This window comes from Mauremys mutica, chromosome 15 (assembly GCF_020497125.1).
Source record: "Mauremys mutica isolate MM-2020 ecotype Southern chromosome 15, ASM2049712v1, whole genome shotgun sequence".
In the NCBI taxonomy this organism is placed as follows: Eukaryota; Metazoa; Chordata; order Testudines; family Geoemydidae; genus Mauremys; species Mauremys mutica.
In genome coordinates this window covers 32,671,149-32,690,209 of record NC_059086.1, presented here as the reverse complement: position 1 = coordinate 32,690,209, position 19,061 = coordinate 32,671,149, and the positions used below count along the sequence as shown (strand labels likewise).

The 19,061-nt window shown below is 57.2% G+C and overlaps 2 protein-coding genes across 2 annotated transcripts in view; both read left to right on the top strand.

The window, feature by feature from the left end:
• LOC123349928 (immunoglobulin superfamily member 1-like) overlaps nucleotides 1-19,061 on the top strand; it is a 448,190-nt gene that overhangs the window by 12,591 nt on the left and 416,538 nt on the right. The window lies entirely within an intron of this gene.
• Nucleotides 8,499-12,023, top strand: LOC123349932 (T-cell-interacting, activating receptor on myeloid cells protein 1-like). The gene is made up of 5 exons (XM_044988236.1): nucleotides 8,499-8,604; nucleotides 8,713-8,748; nucleotides 10,313-10,603; nucleotides 11,677-11,786; nucleotides 11,886-12,023. The coding sequence occupies exons 1-4, from the start codon at nucleotides 8,574-8,576 to the stop codon at nucleotides 11,784-11,786; spliced, it is 468 nt and encodes a 155-aa protein (XP_044844171.1). The 5' UTR covers nucleotides 8,499-8,573; the 3' UTR covers nucleotides 11,886-12,023.

Sequence of the window (19,061 nt, the reverse complement as noted above, 5' to 3'; positions counted from 1 at the left end):
AGACCAGGCCTTAGAGCCCTCCCTCCCGAGTGTCCCGTCTCCGGCCGTTGGAGAGATTTGCTGCTAGCAGTCACGGATCAGCTCCATGCTGTTGTGGGATGTCTCCTCACCCTGTCCCTCCAGAAGCTCAGTCTTGAAGCCAGTTAGGTCCTGTGATGAAGTGGGACTGTTCTTAATGTTTCCTCTGAATACTGTGTGGGTGCCTCAGTTTCCCCTATGCATTTCTTAAGTCTCCAGTGTGCATAAATGGCCGACACTTTGTATCTTGGCAACAAATGGCCGGGGCCCTTCCCCCCTGCAAGGGGATGGCTAAAGGTGAACAAAGAGATCAGGTGACCTCCTGGCCCAGGAAAGAGAGGCTGGAGGGGGTTTCAGTTTGGGGCTGGCTGGGGATGGGGAAGGGACAGGTCCCTTGGGAGGCTGCTCCAGAACTTCGCTTCTCTGACGGTTGGGCCTTGTCTACACTGCAGTGTTGTTGACAAAAAGCACCATGATAACATCGCTATTGCACGTTCACACTGCGCTTCCTCTGCCGGCAGAGCGCGTCCATGTTTGGTGCTCCAGCGTCAATAGCAATAGCAGTGCATTGTGGGTAGCTATCCCACCGTGCGACTCGGCACCTTCTGCAGCTAGGACTTGTGGGAAGGCGGGGGGGGGGTTGCAGCGCGTCATGGGGGTGGGCTCAGCGTCCCGTGGTGCGTTACTTTCTGTCCCAGCATCCCACGCTGGTCCGACTGCGTTTCGCAGCATTTTCCAACGGCCCCTGTTTCTGGTGTGCCCGCCATCCCTGTGTGAAAGGATGGATCCCTCCACTGCTGTGAACGCAGAGCAGCTGGCCAGGCATTATGTTGTGAGCTCCCAGTGTGAACAGGAACCAGAGCTGCCCGAGCTGCTGTGTGCCATGGAAAGAAACAACACCAGCTTCCTCCTGGCATTCAGGAAGCGGCTGCACACGGCGGAGCGTCACTCTGGGGCTCGGGAAACAAGCGCTGAGTGGTGGGATCACATTGTTATGCAGATCTAGGATAGGCGATGTGTGTGGGGGACATGCGGGGTCACATGCTCCCCCTGATTTCTGCCAGGGTGCGAGTTGGCCTGTGCGTGGGAAAGGCACCAGCAGCGACGCTCCCACCGAACCCCAGGGCCGGGAAGTGAGGCCGGGCTGGCAGTGCAGCTCTCTGCCAGAGGGGGCACAGGGAAGCCGTCTGAGTCCCCCTCCTTCCTCACCCGGCAGCTGCAGGGCCCCCGTGAGAATAACTCCTCTTCACGGAAGACACAGGTCTGGTGAAATAAGTATTAATTCAGCAAGGAAACATATGTACCTGCCCGAGTGTGGGTCTGGACTAGCCTGCCTGGGTGCACAGAAGGGAGCTCAGGGAGTCGGGGCAATGGGGTGGGAGGCAGCAGGGGCCAAGTTGCAAAAATACAAATTCACCTAGGGGGCCATTTTCCCTCAGGATGACTCTGGCAGGGTCGGCCTTAAGTGTGGGCGAGGTGGGCGACCACCCAGGTCATGAGGGTGTTGCTGGAGGGGCCCTTGGCAGTCACCAGGAAGCCGACCGTGGCTGTGGTGGTGGGGAGCCCCTCACTGCGCCCCCCCCCATCCCCACTATCTGCAGTTACCAGTCGTCTGGCCTGGGACAATTTGCTGTGGATACAGAACTTTCAGATGAAGGAAGCCACCTTCCTGGGCCTGTGTGCAGAGCTCGCCCCAGCCCTGCAGCTCAAGGACACCCAAACGAGAGCAGCTTCTCGTGGAGAAGCGCCCGGCGATCGCTGTGGGGACGCTGGCGACTCCAGACTGCTGCCGGTCAGTTGGAATCAGCTGGGAGTGGGGCAGTCGACTGCGGGTGCCCTGTTAACACAAGTGTGCAGAGCCGCTAATCACATCTTGCTACGAAGGACAGTGACGCTTGGCAATGTGCATGAAATAGTGGATGGGCAATGGGATTCTGTAACTGCAACGGGGTGATAGATGGTCCCGGACCATCTTGTGACAGAGCACATCAATAGAAATGGGTACTTCTCCATAGTATTGCAGGCGCTTGTTGATCACTGTGGGTGTTTCAGTGACATCAACGCAGGGTGGTCCAGAAAGGTGCATGACCACACATCTTCAGGAACACCGGCCTGTACAGAAAGCTGCAAACAGGGACTTTCTTTCCAGGCTGGAAGATTCCAGTGGAGGGTGTTGAAATGCTCATAGTGATCCTGGGAGACCCAGCATACCCCTTACTCCCATCCGCTCATGAAGCCTGACATGAGAAACCTGGACAGCAGCAGGGAGCACTTCAACAATAGGCTGAGCAGGTGCAGGATGTGCCTTTGGTGGATTAAAAGCGCGCTGGCGAGGCCTCTATGGCAGGTTAGATCTAAGTGAGGAAAACATTCCCATGGTCATAGCTGCCTGCTGCACGCTCCATAGTCTTTGTGATGCTAAGGGTGAAAAGTTTGCCCAGGGGTGGAGCACTGAGGCAGATCACCTGGCTGCTGATTTTGAGTAGCCTGGTACCAGGGTTATTAGAGGGGCACAACGGGGGGCAATTCAAATCAGGGAGGCTTTAAGTGAACATTTTGATAATGAGCACTAGTAATGTGTATTTCTATTCAGCAATCGGCCACGATTCATTAATTTGATTTTTTTTTATTTTGCCTAATACTTGTGATGCATCCTTAGCTGGATTTACAGTAAGCAAATGATTAAAGTGCATGTACCAGCAGTAATCAATATGTGTAGGACACAAATACAGATTGGTTCTCTTTCAGAGAGTTTGTTTTTATTAAACACCGATTAACACGCACAAAAGGCTTGGTGGGAAGAGAGGTAGTAGTGCAGGGCAGTGGAGGCTGTCATACCTGTCTGCAAGTCCAGCTGTCATTTTAGAAGCTGTCCGAAGGGATGGAGTGAACGGGATACCGAGATGTCCCAGAAAGTTCGAAGGAAGGTGTGGAAGGAGTTTGCGGAGGGCATGGAAAATAGTTCTGTATCGGCTGCAGAGGGGGGCAAGCGCACGTCTGTTCTGACTGACGCGTGATGAGAGACTTCAGCGTTTCTGTTTCCTCCTCCATGACTTTTATCATCCGCTCATGGGCCTTTTGAACGCTCCCCTCACGCTCCTGTCTGTCCCGCCTTTCCATTTCTCTCCACTTCCTCTGTTCTCTTTTTTCTGCCCCTGAGGACTGAAGCACCTCACGGAACATGTCCTCCTTGCTCCACTTTGGTTGCTTCCTTATCTGGCTGATGTGTAGGGGTTTCCCCCGAAGGCCACATCCGCAGAAGCACAAGAAGCAATACACAGAAGCAGGATTATTAGTATACACACAGCATTGAATCATTACAGTAAAATACACCTCTTGTACCACACCAATCGCTTTCTCACAGACCCTGAGCAAAGCACACATCTGGGGCAACACCCTGAACATGGTGAGTTCAGCTTGGGTGGGTGGTGGGCGTTCAAAGTGGGGCAAAGGGTGTAGGTGTGGAAGTGTCTTCAGCTGGAGCGGAGCTGGGACGGGACGGCCTCCTCTCCCCATGCACTCAGCAGATCTAACAGCTCCGCATTGCTCCAAGCAGGGGGTGTTTGCCACGTGGAGCCGCCGTGGTCAGCTGGGAAGACGTGATGTGAGCTCTGCGCTGAGCAAACAGGAAGTGGAATTTCAAAAATTCCCAGGCCTTTAAAGGGGGAGGAGTGGATGGTGGTTTACCTGGCTGCCGGGCAGCAGAGTTCAAACTGCTGACCAGAGCGGTCAGGATGGGCATTATGGGCGACCTCCTGGAGGCCACTTACAGAGACACAACCCAGCACGGTGTGGTCAATGACACTGTCGCTACAGCTTTGCTGCACAAAGCTCTGCGCCTCTCATCAAAAGGGTTTTATTTTGTTGGTTAAACGGGAATTTTGTCGGTGAAAGCGGCACTGTATTGTATACACCTGCCCTGTTTTGTCGACAAAAGCTGCCTTTTGCTGACAAAACTGTGTAATGTTGACAAGGCCTTAGAAACCTTCATCGAATTTCCAGCCTAAACTTGCTGATGGCCAGTTTATATCCATTTGTTCTTGTGTCCACACTGGTGCTTAATGTAAATAACTCCTCTCCCTCCCTGGTATTTATCCCTCTGATGTGTTTCTAGAGAGCAGAGCAGTCGTATCTCCCCGCAGCCTTCTTTGGGTTCGGCTAAACAAGCCAGGCTCTCTGAGTTTCCTCTCGTAAGGTGGGTTTTTCATTCCTCAGATCATCCTAGTAGCCCTTCTCTACATCTCTTCCAGTTTGAATTGGTCTTTCTTAAACATGGGAGATCAGAATTGCACACACTATTCCAGATGAGGTCTCACCATCACGTTGTATAACAGTATAAACACTTCCCTGTGTCTATGGGAACTCCCTTGCCTGATGCATCCTAGGACTGCATTAGCCTTTTTCACGGCTGCATCACACTGGTGTCTCATCGTCATCCTGTGGTCAACCAATACACCCAGGTCTTTCTCCTCCTCTGTCACTTCCAATTGATACGTTCACAGCTTATCGCAAAAATTCTTGTTGTTAGTCCCTAAATGGATGATCTTGCACTTTGCTCTATTAAATTTCATCCCATTTCTATTACTTCAGTTTTCAAGGTCATCCTGCTCTTCCTGTATGATGCCTCGGTCCTCCTCTGTAATGGCAACACCTCCCAACTTTGTGTCAGCCGCAAATTTTTTGAGCACGCGCCCACTTTTTGTGCCAAGGTCAGGAATAAAACTGTGAAATAAGTTTGGTCCCAAGCTAAGTTCCCTGCAAGCTGCGCAGCGGCGCAGCCACACAGCAGCCTATTTAGCGCCACGCAGGAGCTCGGGGAACCCCCCTGGCTGCAACCTGCCACAGCTGGGGAAGGGGCCGCCCGAACCCAGCCCTGGCCCAGACCTGCTGCGGCTGGGGAAGAGGCACCTCTTTCCCCAGCCTAGGGGCTGCTGCCAGGAAAGAGAGCTGGGGGGAATCCTCTCTCCCCGCTGTAGCCCCAGAGCCCTCTCCTGCACCCGCAGCCGGAGCCCTCACCCCTCCTGTACGGGGAGACTTTGACAAACCAGTAAAGTGCCTCAAACCACTGCGGCTTATTGTAAAAAGCAACCCAGTCAGCAGGCTGTAAAGTGGCCATGCAGCTTGACCAAGGCAGGAGGGGAGGGCGGTTTTGGGTGCCACAGAAAGGGCGGCTTGACCCCACCTCCTTCATGATAAGAATTGTGTTGAAGTTGCTGATATGCCCCAGGAATGTCTATTGGGGTCTCAAGGCTGCAGACTCTGGAAAAACCCACCCCTCGTTAATCAATAATCAGAAGGAGCCTCTTGCTTGCGCCTTGGAACTGTTTGCTTGACAAGTTTTCTTTAAGGGACGTGTGGTTGTATTACTAATGTATAAATAAGGGGGAAAAGCTTGAGATGGGGGGACTCTAGAGGACTGGTCTCTCCCTCTGGATGCGTCTCGTGTTCCCCACCAGCAGACGGGCTGCCACTGTGCCACGCGAGAGCCACACTCGGCGTTGGTAATTATCGAGGGTCGGGGGTGTTTTACTAATCTTGTTGCGGACGTGTGTAAGTGCTTGAGACTAGTAAAGTTTAGCTTTAAGTGAGAGCACTCCTGTGTTGTCCTGTTTGCGGCAGCCATCTATCGGTCGGGCGACCGTGTCTCCCCCATTTATTTCCTGACACCTCTTCACACAGAGTAAAAGTTACCAAGAGCTTTGGGTTGAAAGAACCCTGGGTAACACCCCCTCCCGCACCCCAACCCTCTGGCCCAGCCCTGAGCCCCGTCTCACGCTCCGAACCCCTTGGACCCACCCACGCCACATGGATTTGGTTATGTGCATCAATATGGAGGTGACGTGTCACACGTAACAAAATTAATTCCACACACGTGTGGGGAAAATTAGAGGGAACACGAGTCCCAAGACCGATCCCCGAGGAGCTCCACTAGTGACCTCCCTCCAGCCTGACAGTTCCCCTTTCAGTGTGACGCGTTCTCGTCTCCCCTTCACCCCATTCCTTCTCCACCTTTCAGTTCTCGTATGAATCCTCGACCCGTCTTCTCCAGTGTAACTGATCGTTTCCCACGTGGAACTGTATCGAACGCCTCACTGACATCCAGCTACATGAGAGCGTCTGTATTTCCTTTGTCTCGTCCCCCTGCAGCGCCAGCCCCAGAGAACTCTGCTTACGGGGACAATTTAGGGGGGAAGCTGCCCTCCCCCGACTGCAGCCCCATCCCATTGAGCTGGTTTCCCCCTGCCCGGTCCAGACCCACGTGTGGGGAAGGGGTGGGGGGAGGTTCAGCACCGGGAGGGGGATGGGAGGTGTTTATGGTACAGGAGAACCTCAGGCAATGTCTACACTAGGGAGCTGACAGCGGCACAGCTGTACCCACGCGGCCGCGCTGCTGTAACACTCCCGTGTAGCCGCTCGGTGCCCACAGGAGAGAGCTCCCAGCGGCCTCATAAACCACCCCCAAGAGCGGCGGTAGCTCTGTCGGCGGGAGAGCGTCTCCTGCCCACGTAGCGCTGTGCACACCGGCGCTTGTGTCTCTCGCCGTGGGCCCCCTCAGGGAGTCCACTCGCTCTGGACCCCTGGGGCCTCCTTTGACGAAATGGGGGATTCTCTTGTTTTTTCCTTGTTTTTCCTGGGTGAGATGGGATCACTCTGGAAAAGGCGGGGTCCTGCTCTAACCACTAGACCCTGCTCCCCTCCCAGAGCCAGGATAGAACCCAAGAGTCCTGGCTCCCAGCCCCTCCCCTGCTCTAACCCCTGAACCCCACTCCCCTCCCAGAGCTGGGCACATCACTGGGCAGGTGCTGGGCAGGACGTAATGGCGCCCCAGGGGCCGCCCTCCATTTGTTAAACTTTTGGATACTTTATTTTTAATTGAATTTCTAGCCCATTTCATGACTTTGATGCATGATTTGCATTCGTGATTTAGCCCTGTCGTTTCAGATGATAAATTTGCACACTAGGAGCTGTAAATCTGTATTTATTCATGCCAGAGATCAGAAAAATACAAAAAAATTTATTTCTTCTAAGCTTATAGAAACGTTTTCATTTTAAGCAAAACTGAAATGTGCTAACGTTAGGGACTTGACCTGTGCCCCAACCAGCATTAAATCGTGTTACTGCAGGTGACAGCCTGAGCATGTTACCCCTGGTCCTTTAGTTCAAAAAGTCGCTTTTCTCACCTTTGCCCGTGTGAACTGAAGTGCAGCATCCGAGAGGGAGCCAAAGACCGGCCAGTGGCATTTTCAAGCGATAAAACAGCCAGCGACGTCCGTCTCCCATTGGCCACCGGCGAGCACAGATACGTTTTAATGAGCCCGAGCTTCGAAAAGCTCCGCTCACCACACACGACTGTGAGCAGCAGCGTGAGCAGAATCCTCAGAGCTGCTCACACATTAGGAGAAGTGTCCTGCAGCTCTGCCTCACGCGTGTGGTGGAGAACTTGGAGTGGGGAGCGCGTCCCGTGTGGCAAAACGTGACAGATGTCATCCGATTCGACAGAGAGGTCTTTGTCATTGACGTCCGAACAGTCCCCATGCATCAGTGGTGCTTCATTGGTCTGAACCTTTCTTTGATAGACGCTTCAGCAGGGACAACGAGCCATAAAACAACTCCCTCTGGAATTTTTCTTCTGAAACATTTTACTTCAAATATTCGATTTTCCCTTTTGTTGCTAACAACAAAACCAGCACCCGAGCCTGGCACCCCCCACACCCGGCACCCCAGGCGGTCCCCTCCCCTAAATCCAGCCCTGGTGTCGGGGCATCAGGTTCACACAGAGTTTCACTGGGAGTAGCGGAGAGAGCAAGCGAGCGCCAGCTGTGGGCAGACTTCCCCTTCTGCAGCTTTCTCGGCTATTCCTTTAACGATTCAGGATGTAAATGTATCCCTCCATCCCCCTGTCACAGGGGCCGGAAACCACAACCTCCAACCCTCTGTCCTGTCTCTGTCCAATGCACACTGGGCTAAGAACAGCATCTGCAGCGACGGTACCTGAGAAGGAGGTTGGCCAGGACCCTCCACCCTCATGCTCCAGAGTAGGCACTGCACCCAGCCGGTCAGGAAGGAATGTCTTTTCTCCTCCATTGGAGAGGGTTTCTTTGTGGGGGACACTGCGTGTGTGTGGGGAGCCTCCTCTGCTCGGAGCTGCGGCTTCAGGGAGGCTAGACGGGCCTGTTGGAAAAGGTCAGGGCAGCCTGGGCATCTCTTGACACCTCCTGACATTCCCCCTGTTCCCAGCTGGTCCCTGGACTGGGCAGCTCCCATGTGGGGCTGGGAGGTGACGGGGGTGGAGGGGGACCTGGCAGCTGCAGGAGGGGTTGTGGTTTGCTGGTCATTGCAGGGAGCTGGATTTGCCCTGACAGTGGTAAATTTGGGCTGGAGATTGTAGAGAAACCATCTGATGGGGAAGGAAGGGGCCGAGCAAATCACAGGCTTCCTGTGGCTGCAGCCCCCCGGCGCAGTTCCTCATTCCCCTCACACTTGGGCCTCAGGCTTGGTGGAGCTCAGCACTGGGGTGTTGGTGGCAGCTCTGAGGGACCCCCCACTGCCCTGTCATGGCGTCTGCTCTCACCGTCCTCCTCCTCAGTGAGTATCAGAAACAACCAGGGCGTGTGCCCATGGGGGGATCTGAGCCCTGGGTGTAGGATCCAGTTGCTCTGGGATCTGGTCCCTAACGGCCTGTCTCCTTTCCAGGCTGCTGGCTGGCCGGGCTGACCGGGGTGTCGGAAGGTGAGTATCTGTGGGGAATGGGGCAGCTGGGGGAATTTCCACATTAAGGACGAGGCACATGGGTGTGGGGAGGGGTGCAAATCCCCCAAGGGGATGATCCTGTCAGACCCCTGTTCCCCTTCACACCCAGATATGAGACTGAGACCTCGCCCTACTCATTACAGGGATGGGCACCACACAGGGTGAATTCACCTGCACTCAAAGCAGGAAATACAGAGTGAAGGCACCAGCCCCCCCGCAGCGCCCCCGCACTGTGCCCGGGAAGTTGGCAGGAGCCCGGGGAACAGGTCAGGCAGAGCAGGGCTGTAAGATGTGGACACGCAGAGGGACTGGAGCAAGGCCCCGTTGTGTCTCACCCTCGGCTTGCTGCACACGCGTGTCACTGCTTTGCTCGTGGGTCAGGCTCAGCCCGGCCTGGCGTTCGGAACGTCCCCTGAACAGCTTTGGGAATATCCCGTCCCCAAAGGGGCCCCCTGCACCGTGCAGAGCGGAGCTAAATCCCCAGCGGCTGAGAGCGGTTTGGGGCGGAGCAGAGCCGGAGATTGAGCCCCAGGGGTGGGCAGGAAAATGTTTGAGCAACCGGGGGATTTTGCAAATGTGGGTTTTTTGTGGGAGATGGATTGGGCTGGTGGGGGGGGGGGCCTGTCCTGGGAGCTGCTTGCGCAAAGGACCTGAATTTGGACCAGGAACCCCACAGGGGAGATCCCAATTCACTGAGTGCCATGTGGAAAGGGCCAGATTCTGATCTCAGTCCCCCAGATTCAATCTGGAGTCACCCCTGACTTCAGCGGGGGCAGGGCTGAATTGACCCTGAAGAACTGAAGGAATCAGAGACTGGAAATCTCCTTCCCCTCCTGTGTCCAGGGCGGCTCCAGGCACCAGCTGAGCAAGCTCCTGCTTGGGGCGGCCGATTCTACGGGGCGGTTTTCACCCAATCTTAGGGTGGCATGGCCGCTTCTTTTTTTTTTTTTGTTCGTTGCTCCGGCCGCCCTGTAGGGGGCGGCGGCGCGGAGGAGGGGAGTGCCCTGCAGCAAACTCGGCAGAGCAGCCGCGTCCTTCCCTCCCCACCGACCGGAGCGGAGCCGAGCCCTCCCGGTGGGCGGCGAGGCGATCGGGGCTGCGTGGTGAGCGCCCCATTGAAGCGCTGGCCGCCCCCCTTATCTCTCTCCCCCCCGTTCCCTCGCCGTCCCCTCCACTAGACCGGGCGCACACTCTGCAGCACAGGGAGTCCCTCTGCACCCTGGCTCCGGCTGCCCTGTAGGGTTTTTTTTTTGTTATTTCCCGGCTTTTCCGGCTGCACCGTGTTGTTTTTTTTTTTTTCCTTTTTTCCTGCTTTGCCACTCTGGCAGGCCCCCTCCCCCACTCTTTTTTTTTTGCTTGGGGTGGAAAAAAAGCCAGAGCCGGCCCTGGCTGTGTCTCTCCCCGGCTGTGAGCCGCGGGGCCGGGCTGCACCCCAGGGCTGGGCGGGGGGTGAAACGCTGGAGCGACAGATGGGCAGAGGATTGAGTCAGACGGACGCGGTTTGTGTCACCCCCACTTACTGCCTGTTTGTTTGTGACTCCAGAGGGGTCCTACCCCAAACCCTCCATCTCCGTCAGCCCCGGAGGGGTGATCCCCGTGGGGGGAAAAGTCACCATCCGGTGTCGGCATCAGCTCCTGGGCAAGAGGATCCTCCTCTACAAGGATGGAGCTGGGAACTATGTGACTCACACAGACCCTGCCGGCTCTGAGGCTGAATTTCCCATCACCAGCGCCAGACGGGAACACGGGGGCAACTACACCTGTCATTATGCCGACAGAACATCCCCAACTACCCACTCGGAGCCCAGCAACCCTGTGCAGATCATTGTAGCAGGTGAGGGGCCCAGCCCGGTGCCTCGGCTCCCAGCCCCACACCCAGCCAGGCCCCAGAGGTATCTGCAAGCCCTGGGCTCAGCAGAGGGGACGCCTGGCAGGGGAGCAGGGATGGAGTCACTGGGGGGTTCCCCAGCCAGGGGGGAGCAGCAGACGCTGGAGATTTGGGGCTGAGGGGGGATCCTGACCCCCAGACATCTGTCCCCACTCTGGGGACACACAGAGGAGTCGGGGCCCAGGGACTGCTGCCACCCCACCATGAATGACAATGACGATTGAAGCAGAGTTGCGGGGGAGGAGGGGCATCGCTGTCTCTGTTTCAGCCCCTCCCCCTATCCTGACAGACGCTGGTTCTATTCCCACAGCGGGAACCAACCCAACCCATCCTGGAGCGGCGCCGGCTCCCACCCACCGAGCAGCGCGGGGCCATGTACTGGGGCCAGGGGGGGATCACCATTGAACCAGCCCTGGAAGGCTCATGCTGCCCAAGGAGCCGCCCCCGGGGATTGGGGCTGGTTGGACGGGATGGGGGCAGTGACTCTTGGTGCATGAGCCCAGAAACCAGGGGGAGGGGCAGGGTGGTCCCAGGAGAGGGGCAGGATCCGGGGGGCCTGGCTCTGGGGCTGGGACCAGCTGGGTGCCTGGGCGGGGCCTGGGACTAGGGTTGCCAAGTGTTCGGTTTTTGACTGGAACATCCGGTTGCAAAGGGACCCTGGCGGGGCAGTTAAAAGTCAGGGCGGCTCCCAGGCAGCAGCCGGCATCTCCCTCCGGCTCCCAGGCGCAGGGTGGCCACAGGGGCCCTGCCCCAAGCGCCATCTCTGCAGCTCCCCAACCCCCTGCCCAGCCCGGTGACAATGAGCGAGTGAGTGAGGGTGGGGGTGGAGTGAGTCGGGGGGGGCCTCAGGGCAGGGGCTGTTCGTCCACCTGGGCAACCGCCTTGTTGGGGAAGCTGAGGCCCCAGGGCCGGACCTGCCAGACGGGGGGTTGGGGGCTCCGCTCCCAGGGCAGCACCAGCTGCTGATCTCCCCATCTGAGCCACCGAGTGATTCTCCCCTTCCCCCCTGGGGCACCCAGATTTCACCCACGCCAACATTGCCCGCCTGGGGCTGAGCGCCGCGGTCCTGCTCGTCCTGGGGCTGATCCTGACTGAGGCCTGTTACAGCCGCCCCTGGGAGGTGTCCTAGGTGAGGTGACCCCCCCCACCCTGTGCCCCTTGCTCCCCCCAGGGGCTGGGCTCTGGGTGACATGGGCCCCTCTAACCCGCCATCTCTCTGTGCCCCCAGGAGCCTGGATCCGGAAGTGTGGAGAAGAGAATCTCCCCAGAGACAAGCCGCTTCCCCTCGGGGGGCTGAGACGCCAACAAACCCCCCCCTGCTCCCAAACACCCCTGCCCCAGAGAATCCCCCCCGACTGCTCCCAACCCAACGGTCACACCCCAGGATCGAACCCCGGCCCCCAGCCTAGAGGGTGCTGGGCTGGACTCACTAGACCCCACTGACCTCCCAGAGCCAGGCAGAGAACCCAGGAGTCCTGGTTCGCAGTGGATGCAATAAACAAGGCAGCTGCTGATGACGTGTCCTGCCATCCGGACTAGGGGGTTCAGGAGCAGTGTGGGATACAAACCGACCCCTAGATGCAGGCGGCTTTTATCTGGGGGGGAGGGAAAGTGGGCAGGAAAGAGTGGACGGGGTCAGGGGCAATTGTGAGGTGCCGGATGTCAGGCGAGGCCGCCCCCTGGCAGTAGCACCAGCTGCTCTGGAGGGGGGAGCTACCACAGGACACCACTAGGGGGAGCGCTGGCTCCATGGAGGGGCATCCACCAGCCAACGTATTCCCTGGCTATGTACAGCCCCGTGCACCCTGCCTGAGCTGGTGGGGGTGTCACTCCTTGTCCCAGGGAACGGTCCCGGCCAGCTCCTGCAGCTGCTCTCGGTAAACCTGGGCAAAGCGCTTGCCCTGCGCCGTGGTGAAATGGTCCTTCCAGTCACTGACGACCCCTGCGAAGCAGAGACACTGGGTGGGACAGTGATTCTGTGTGGCGGGGGCACCCCCTGCTGGGAGAGGTGGGTCTGGGGAAGTGGGCAGCTCCCCCACCACACAGCCAGTGCTCCCACCCCGCTCCCCACAGAGCCCCCCCAGTGGGAGAGTATTTCCATAGCCGCTGTGCCATGTGCCAAAAGGTGGGATTAGGGTATAGGGCACTGGTTTGGGTGGTCAGGACTCTTGGGGTCTATCTCTGGCTCCAGGCGGGAGGAACAAAGCCCTTTTCTCAGCGCCTGAGGGGACTCTGTCTGCCCCACTGGCCGCCTCCCTGTGTTTTGACTCCGGGCTGGGTCTGTCTACACTGCAACAAAAGCCCAGGGTTAGTAGAAATGGAGTGACCCGCCCCCAGCTTGAGTGTCTACACTCTTTCCTAATCCTGGGTTGAACCTAGGCATCCTAGCGCCCTCCTGTAACACGAGACTGTGTCAAACCAGGACCCTGGTTTCAAGCCCGATTGCTCGGCTGTGTATATGCAGCCCCCCAGCCCGGGGGATTATGGGCTACATTTGTAGAACTTCTGGAGCACAAGGCTGGCAGGGCTGCGTCTACACTGCAGAGCAATAGGGCTTGAAACCTGGGGGCCGGTTTGACTCAGGCTGGGACCCTGCACTCCAGTGGGGGCTGCTGGGTCTGAGCCCTGGGGGAGCGCAATGGGTGTGTAGATGGGGGTGGGGGGGGGGTAGAGGTGAGCCTGGGCTCAAGCCCTGGGCTTGCATTGCCGTGAAGACACAGCAGCTGAGTTCACCGGTGCTTCCTGCCGTTGCGTGTGGATGGTTCCGTGCTGGGCCCTCTGGATCTGGGTCAGATTTAATCAGTTCCCTAGGGCCCAGACAGTCTGGTGCCACCCGCACCTCCAGGCCCGCGCTGCCCCCGAGAGCAGCTGTAACCCTAGTCCTCCCCCAACCCCGGTAGCCAGGCGAAGGACAGAGAGAAATTGAGGCACGCTGAGACTTCATAATATTACAGGGCACTGCCCCTTGGTCACACACGGGGAGACATCCCCGTCCTGCTGTGCGAGGCGGCTCTGCAGTGTGTAGAAATAGGGCAGTTCCCCTTTAAACAGAGGGTGAGCCCTCAGTGGGGGCTCACCGGGTTCTGGGTGGTACTAGGGGCCCCAAAGCAGACAGAGCAGCTGGGCGTGTGAAGCCAGGCTGGGCCTGGGGGGTGTAGCTGGTGAACGGGGGTAGGTGGCGCCGTCTGGGGGGGCTGCGGAAGGGGCAGAAGAGGGGGGCAGCCAGAGCTGCCCAAAGGGAGGGGCGGCTGATGAGTTTTGGGGCAAGTGGGGCATTTCCCCTGGCTCCCAGCAGCGTCCGTAGCTCCCTCCACGCTGCCCCAGGGCATGCAGCCCTCCCCCACCCCCCGGGCCTCTGAGGCCATGGCGCCCCCGCTTCCTTCCCCCCCCACCTGCACAGGACCTGTTGGGCAGCGTGGGGAGGATCTGCCCTTTCCTGGGCAAGGATTTAGCCGCTGAAGCCCTGGCCTGTGTGGCGGAGACGCCTCCTTCCGGGCCACAAGGCAGAACCCGCCGGCCGCCTACAGCCTGGTGCCCGGGGACTTCATAGCCCACGCAAGGGCCTTTCCCTGAGGAAAGCTGGGCACACGAGGGGTCCCGCCCCCCTGCGTCTGCCCCTGCCCCACTGCACCTGCCCCCCACCCGCCCTGGCCCCCTCTGGGCAGGTTCTAGCCAGGCCGCGCCGCCCCAGACGCCGCAGCGGGAACCCCCTGCCGCTGTGCCCCCCTCACCAGCCCCTCCTGCCAACGGGCGCCCACTGAGTTTCCTGTGTTGTGTTCAACTCTCAATAAACCTCCTGTTTTACGCTGGCTGAGAGTCGCTCCGGGCTAGAGACCAGGGGGGCATTATTCCCTCTGGGAGTGGAGGCCCCGGGGGTCCCTAGGGTGTCCCATGGCAAGAGACAGACGTGCTAAGGCTCCGAGAGGTGCGGCTCCAGGAGGTGGAGGGGCCTGAGCCCAAGACAGAGTGGACCCCCCAGAAGGGCTGTCGCACTGAAGGGGGGTCCCCCCATGGACTGCACGGGCCAAAAGTGGCACAACCTGGGAGTCTGTGACAGAACCCCCCATGGCCACAGGGCAGAGTCACACAGAAACACTCAGGAGGGGGGAACCCAGGCACCCCTAATCACGGGGGGCGGCTTCCATTCCCCCCCCAGCCCCTCAGGCTCTGGCCTACCATGTTCCCTCACGTTCTCCCACCCCCAATATTCCCCTGCCCCTCCCAGCCCAGGTAGGCGCCATTTCCCAGAGGGCAGCCTGGCGCCATGCCCATTGGGGACACTGGGCAATGGCGGCCATCTTAACTGAGGGCAGGAGGGATGGGCCTTTGAGGGGAAACGTGGCAGAGGACGGGAGTATGAGGGGGGATTGGCCATGATGGGGGAGGATGTGAGGGGGGCAGGCTGAGGGGGAGTGAGGAGGGATGTGCCATGATGGGGGCAGGGTCCCTCGGGGGGACTTGAATGGGGATAGACCAGGGGGCAGGATGGGAGATGGGGGGGCACGCAGAGGTAGGGGGTGTTAGTTGTGGGAGACAGGCTGGGGGTGGGGAATGACTCTCCTATGTAGCAAATCTGCTGCTTGTCACCCTCCTGCTCTGTGGTGTTACCCAGCGCAGTGTCAGAGCAAAGGACAGGTGATGGCGAGACCATCACACCTGGGTCCTGGCTCCCAGCCCCCTGCTCTAACCACTAGACCCCACTCCCCTCCCAGAGCCGGGAATGGAGCCCCCTGACCCCCAGCTTTCTGCTGCCCTCTAGCCAATGGCGTATAAACAAAGCCTGTGTCACGTCCCTCTCTAGGGGCCTGGCCACATAATCCCTGACAGTGTCTCCTCCAGCTCGGGGGCAGGGTCTCTGCGGGGGCATTAGAAGGTCCCTGGGTGTCTCCCGGCTGGTGACTCACTGGGCGCCCGGGATGGAATTTCTCTTTCTCTGATTTTCTTTTGAACCTGGTTGATTTAATTCACACGCTAAACCTGCCCAGGTCGGCGGGTAGTGATTGACTTCTCGGAGTTCGATATATCGCGTCTCATCTAGACGCGATATATCGAACTCCGAACGCGCTCCCGTCGACTCCGGAACTCCACCACTGTGAACGGCGGTGGCAGAGTCAACGGGGGAGCCACGGACTTCGATCCCACACTGTCAAGACAGGTAAGTAGTTCGAACTAAGGTAGTTCGAGTTCAACTACGCTATTCGCGTAGCTGAACTTGCGTACCTTATTTCGACCCCCCCCCGAGTGTAGACCAGGCCTGAGAAAAGCCCCTTAGAACCAAGCGTTACAGTGTAAACCTGTCATCACCGCTCAGCTATGGCTCAAGGGGCAGCAAACCCAGGCGTCCCCCATCGCACCCGCTCCTCACTCGGTGCCACGGCTCGTGTCGCAGGTGGGCAGGTTGGCAGGCTGAGCGGGAAGGCTGCAGAGTGAAACCCTCCAGCACCAGGAAATGCCACAGTTAAGTTTCCTTAGCATGGAAATGCAGTAGAACCTGAGAGTTACAAACACCTCAGGACTGGAGGTTCTTCATAACTCTGAAATATTCGCTATGCTGAACAAAATGTTATTTTTGGTCTTTCACAAGTTTACAACTGAGCATCAACTTCATACAACTGAACATGGACTTGGCACAGCTTCGAAACGTCACTATGCCGAAGAAAAATGCTGCTTTTAACCATCTAAATTGAAATGTAACAAGCACAGAAACAGTTTCCCCTTGTCAAATCTTTCTTTGTAAACTTCCCCTTTATGTGTTTAGCACTTTATTTTAACACAGAACTGTTCTGTATTGGGTGTGTTTTTTTAAGTTATCTCTGCTGCCGTGTGATCGCTCACTTCCAGTTCCAAGTGAGGGGTGTGGTTGGTTGGTCAGTTTGTAACTCTGAGGTTCTACTGTAGCGGTCAGTGGAAGATTGAAGACAAGACCCTGTGGTCTCCTGGCTCCCAGCCCGATGCACCTTCCCCAATGCTGCAGGGTGCACTGAGGGTGATCTCTCCCCACAGAGACATAGAGAAGCTGGGAGCTGCAAGATGCTTGGCCAGGCTGATGGGCCCAGGGTTTCCTGGGTTTTGCAGGGACCTCTGCTTGCTTTGGCTGCCCTAGATTTCACCTGCAGATTAGAGACAACATGTGATGGACACAGGAAGAGACAAGACATGTCGACTTCCTGTAGCTGGAGCCACCGGCTGAGTTCCTCATTTGGCATCTGCTCTCATCATCCTCTTCCTCAGAGACTCAGATAAAGCTAGGGCATGTGCCCCGCGGGGGAGAGAATCTGAGACCAGGGCGTGTGCCCATGCAGGTGGGGGATCTGAGTCCAGGGTGTAGGATCTACTTCCTCTAAGATCTGGTCCCTAATGCGCCGTCTCCTCTCCAGAGTGCTGACTGGCAGGTGGAGTGGGGTGTCCAGGCATGAGTATCTCTGGGGCTGGAGACATTTTATTATTAAGGGTGGGGAGGAGCTGACCCCAGAACATTCCCATCAAAAATCAGTTCAACTTGCTTGTATTGACCCTGGAGGACTGAGACCAGAACTCCACCCTGCACCCATTGCAGTTAGGAATGACTCTGGATTGACCCTGGGCACTGCTGAGATCAGAACCTGGCCCTTCCCCTAGTGCAGTCAGGGGTGACTCTGGATTGACCCCGGGGGGCTGAGATCAGAATCCAGCCCACATGTTCCCTATAGATGCAGTGTGGTGTCTGTTACCCCTGGTGCTGTCCCTGGGGCTGGGTGCTGAGGGCAGGTTACAGACACATGGGCAGGGTTTGTGTCTCCCCATCTCACTCCTGTTTGTGTGTGAACACAGAGCTCCCTGAGCCCGGACCCTCCATCTCCATCAGCCCCAGCGGAATGATCACCTTGGTGTGAGCTGTCACCTTCTGCCATCAGTGTCAATGCAAGGACAGGAGGTTATTTCTGTATAAAGGTGGAATCTGTATCATTTTGTAGCTGGAGTTAAGAGTATTGGCTCTGTACTGTCTGTATTTCAAACTTGTGCTGTGCTTCTGGGAGACACCCCAGACCAGTTGGTGTTAGCTCTGCCTAGCCTGCTTGATGGCCCATTAAGGACCATCAGCTACACAACTGACCCATGGAGAGAAGACAGATACGCCTTGTAACTCAGCAAAGTGCAGGGACTTGCCCATGTGACCCCAGACTCCATTTTGCTGTAATTTTCCACAGTAAGGACAAAAACATGTTCTTACACCTGGAAAAAGCCTATAAAAGGCTGATGCCTCATCTCCATCTTGTCTTCAATTCTGCTTCTTACCTCTGGAGGGACTTTGCTACAACCTGAAGCTCTGAACAAAGGACTGAATGACCCATCCCAGCGGGGGATGTTCCAGAGACTTGATTTGAACCTGCAGTTTATTCCATCACTGCTAGAAGCCTGAACTAAGAACTTTGCCACGACTGTGGGCTTGGCTACACTTGCAGATGTGCAGCGCTGGGAGTTACAGCTGTGTTCGTACAGCTGTGTAGATAAAGCGCTGGTGTGTGGCCATACTGACAGCTACCAGCGCTGCAGTGTGGCCACATTTGCAGCATTTGCAGCGCTGTTGGGAGTGGTGCATTGTGGGCAGCTATCCTACAGAACACCTCGTCCCATTTTGGCGCCGTGGATTGTGGGAAGGGGACGGAAGGGTGCGGGTCATTCCGCTTCCTGTCCCAACGCCCCGTGGTGCATCGCTTCACATCCCAGCAGTCACAGTTTTTCCGTCCACGTTTGTTGCCATTGTGAGTCTCTGTGCAGCGCGATTTCTGTGGGAAATGGAGCCCGCGCTGCTGAGGACTTTGCTGATGAATGTCGCCAGCACATCACGTTTGGCAGTTGAGCTATTCCTTCAGCTCCAAAGTGACAGTGAGGAGTCCGACGATGATATCGAGTCGCCTGACGCCTGTGACACTAAATTGCTTGTGGCATTCACGGAAATGCTCAGCACCGTGGAACGCCGCTTTTGGGCTCGGGAAACAAGCACTGAGTGGTGGAATCACATCATCATGGAAGTCTGGGATGACGAGCAGTGGCTGCAGAACTTTCGGATGAGAAAAGCCACTTTCATGGGACTGTGTGCTGAGCTCGCCCCCACCCTGCGGCGCAAGGACACGAGATTGAGAGCTGCCCTGATGGTGGAGAAACAGGTGGCTATTGCAATCTGGAAGCTGGCAACTCCAGACAGCTACCGGTTGGTCGGGAACCAGTTTGGAGTGGGAAAGTTGACCGTTGGAATCGTTTTGATGCAAGTTTGCAGGGCCATTAATCACATCCTGCTAAGAAGAACCGTGACTCTGGGGAACGTGCAGGACATTGTGGATGACTTTGCACAAATGGGTTTCCCTAACTGTGGAGGGGCGATAGATGGGACGCATATTCCTATTCTGGCACCCCCCCACCTAGC

Excerpts from the sequence above, each read along its gene's own strand:
- LOC123349932 (XM_044988236.1), top strand. The coding sequence starts at position 8,574 with ATGGCGTCTGCTCTCACCGTCCTCCTCCTCA. Across the intron at positions 8,749-10,312 it reads GCTGACCGGGGTGTCGGAAG|AGGGGTCCTACCCCAAACCC; the intron begins GTGAGTATCTGT and ends TTGTGACTCCAG. Across the intron at positions 10,604-11,676 it reads TGTGCAGATCATTGTAGCAG|ATTTCACCCACGCCAACATT; the intron begins GTGAGGGGCCCA and ends TGGGGCACCCAG.